Below are 3,194 nucleotides of genomic sequence, written 5' to 3'. Positions count from 1 at the left end.
GGTTGTAGTTGAAAGCACTGTATTTACAGATTCATGTCAAAAACATACTGAAATGTTAAAACAATCACTACAAACATGTTCTTACACAATATTAGGGTTATCGAGCAAGTGACAAATTCCCCCAAAAAATGAAATGGTGTATTTTTCTGTGAAGGAATATCAAGATGTTCAAACTTGGATTTTATGATCTGGATTCATTTATCGGGGTGATACTCTTATTAGAATATAGGCTAATTATTTACTGTAATATCAAATTACCAAGGCAGTTACCACCTGACTGAACTAAAGATATGAACAATAGTGTACGGCAAGTCAGTCATTTGGAAGTTGATGTAACCCAGGGGTTTTCAAAAATACTCCTCGGGGGGACCCCCACCCAACCCCCCCCCCCCCCCAGCTGTTCCATATGTGAACTATGCCACAGCTCACACCTGATTCATCTAATCACTGAGTCAATCAGGTGACATAGTTCAGGGCTACAACAACATTGTGAAAAGTCTGGGTGTCCCCCGAGAACCTCTGTTCTCATCAACGATGATTGTCTTTTCAGTAAAAGTCGGTGCAGTGCTGAAGCTCTCCACCAGAGGTCACTGTAGCACACATCGGTCATAAGACTGAGCCACTGTACTGCAGTCCTTATCCGCTTTACTGTTGATGGTCAGGGTCTGTTGCTTGTCTTTATGTCCAGATCCGTCCCGCTCCAGAATGTGCTGTAGTAGGTCTTTACTCTCACTAGGAGGCAGGTTGGAATAGAAATACTGAGGAGCCGTCTGGATGAACCTACAGAGAGAAGACGACACTGATATTATAGAAATACTGAGGGGCCGTCTGGATGAACCTACAGAGAGAAGACGACACTGATATTATAGAAATACTGAGGAGCCGTCTGGATGAACCTACAGAGAGAAGACGACACTGATATTATAGAAATACTGAGGGGCCGTCTGGATGAACCTACAGAGAGAAGACGACACTGATATTATAGAAATACTGGAGGGGCCGTCTGGATGAACCTACAGAGAGAAGACGACACTGATATTATAGAAATACTGAGGGGCCGTCTGGATGAACCTACAGACATTAGACGACACTGATATTATAGAAATACTGAGGGGCCGTCTGGATGAACCTACAGAGAGAAGACGACACTGATATTATAGAAATACTGGAGGGGCCGTCTGGATGAACCTACAGACATTAGACGACACTGATATTATAGAAATACTGAGGAGCCGTCTGGAAGAACCTACAGAGAGAAGACGACACTGATATTATAGAAATACTGGAGGGGCCGTCTGGATGAACCTACAGACAGAAGACGACACTGATATTATAGAAATACTGGAGGGGCCGTCTGGATGAACCTACTGATATTATAGAAATACTGAGGAGCCGTCTGGAAGAACCTACAGAGAGAAGACGACACTGATATTATATAAATACTGAAGGGGCCGTCTGGATGAACCATTGGATGAGAAGGTTAGAGGGGAGAGGCCTCGGGTCATTGGATGAGAAGGTTAGAGGGGAGAGGCCTCAGGTGTCATTGGATGAGAATGTTAGAGGGGAGGGGCCTCGGGGGTCATTGGATGAGAAGGTTAGAGGGGAGAGGCCTCGGGGGTCATTGAATGAGAAGGTAAGAAGGGAGGGGCCTCGGGGGTCATTGGATGAGAAGGTAAGAGGGGAGAGGCCTCGGGGGTCATTGAATGAGAAGGTAAGAAGGGAGGGGCCTCGGGGGTCATTGGATAAGAAGGTTAGAGGGGGGGGTCATAGGATGAGAAGGTTAGAGGGGAGGGGCCTCAGGTGTCATTGGATGAGAAGGTTCGAGGGGAGAGGTCTCGGGGGTCATTGGATAAGAAGGTTAGAGGGGAGGGGCCTCTGACCTCATCCAATGCATATTTTAAAAAGAAGACACAAGAATGGACATGAGGAGGCAAGGAAAAATGCATTGAGAAAGAGCCTTAGTTTGGCCCATTGACTTACACTGCAGGGGAGATTTCAGAGACTGTCCGGATACCGTGGTTTCCCGAGAGAGTATACTCATGGAACAGCACCCACTCTGGAAAACCCAATTGATGTGCCTTGGTCCCATAGCTGGAGGCAGGGTGGACCTGAGCCATGTGTCTGTTGGTCAACATGAAGTAGTTTCCTGAACCATCCACATCACGGGCAATCTGAAAACAGGGATAAAGGAACTTCATGTTTGCCATTAAACAAATTACTTAATGGAAAGTGACAGGACACTGTCTTCCATACAGGACACTGACTTCCATACAGGACCCAGGACACTGACTTCCATACAGGACACTGTCTTCCATACAGGACACTGACTTCCATACAGGACACTGTCTTCCATACAGGACACCGACTTCCATACAGGACACTGACTTCCATACAGGACACTGACTTCCATACAGGACCCAGGACACTGACTTCCATACAGGACACGACTTCCATACAGGACACTGTCTTCCATACAGGACACCGACTTCCATACAGGACACTGTCTTCCATACAGGACACTGACTTCCATACAGGACACGACTTCCATACAGGACACTGTCTTCCATACAGGACACTGACTTCCATACAGGACACTGACTTCCATACAGGACACGACTTCCATACAGGACACTGTCTTCCATACAGGACCCAGGACACTGACTTCCATACAGGACACCGACTTCCATACAGGACACTGTCTTCCATACAGGACACTGACTTCCATACAGGACACTGACTTCCATACAGGACACTGACTTCCATACAGGACACTGACTTCCATACAGGACACTGACATCCATACAGGACACCGACCTCCATACAGGACACTGACTTCCATACAGGACCCAGGACACTGACTTCCATTCAGGACACTGACTTCTATACAGGACGCTGACTTCCATACAGGACACTGACTTCCATACAGGACACTGACTTCCATACAGGACACCGACTTCCATACAGGACACTGACTTCCATACAGGACACTGACTTCCATACAGGACACTGACTTCCATACAGGACACTGACTTCCATACAGGACACCGACTTCCATACAGGACACTGACTTCCATACAGGACACTGACTTCCATACAGGACGCCGACTTCCATACAGGACGCTGACTTCCATACAGGACGCTGACTTCCATACAGGACCCAGGACACTGACTTCCATACAGGACACTGACTTCCA

The 3,194-nt window shown here is 47.2% G+C and overlaps 1 protein-coding gene across 4 annotated transcripts in view; it reads right to left on the bottom strand.

Annotated features, from left to right (window-relative positions):
* Positions 1 to 2: 2 nt before the first annotated feature.
* LOC110515218 (putative pre-mRNA-splicing factor ATP-dependent RNA helicase DHX32) overlaps positions 3 to 3,194 on the bottom strand; it is a 29,680-nt gene continuing 26,488 nt past the window's right edge. The window contains exons 12-13 of one of the 4 annotated variants that reach the window (XM_090228883.1): positions 1,981 to 2,171; positions 3 to 780 (exon numbers count right to left, since the gene is read on the bottom strand). In XM_090228883.1, coding sequence (XP_090085009.1) covers positions 588 to 780; positions 1,981 to 2,171 — 384 coding nt within the window. In that variant the 3' untranslated portion in view covers positions 3 to 587. Of the gene's footprint in view, positions 781 to 823; positions 897 to 1,007; positions 1,130 to 1,242; positions 1,365 to 1,980; positions 2,172 to 3,194 lie in introns of those variants that run through there. The other 3 variants (XM_090228884.1, XM_090228886.1, XM_090228885.1) reach the window with 3 other exon arrangements.

The sequence above is a fragment of the Oncorhynchus mykiss genome, unplaced genomic scaffold, assembly GCF_057628025.1.
Source record: "Oncorhynchus mykiss isolate SJ-2025 unplaced genomic scaffold, ASM5762802v1 scaffold103, whole genome shotgun sequence".
Classification (NCBI taxonomy): Eukaryota; Metazoa; Chordata; class Actinopteri; order Salmoniformes; family Salmonidae; genus Oncorhynchus; species Oncorhynchus mykiss.
This window is presented reverse-complemented; position numbering and strand designations above follow the sequence as displayed.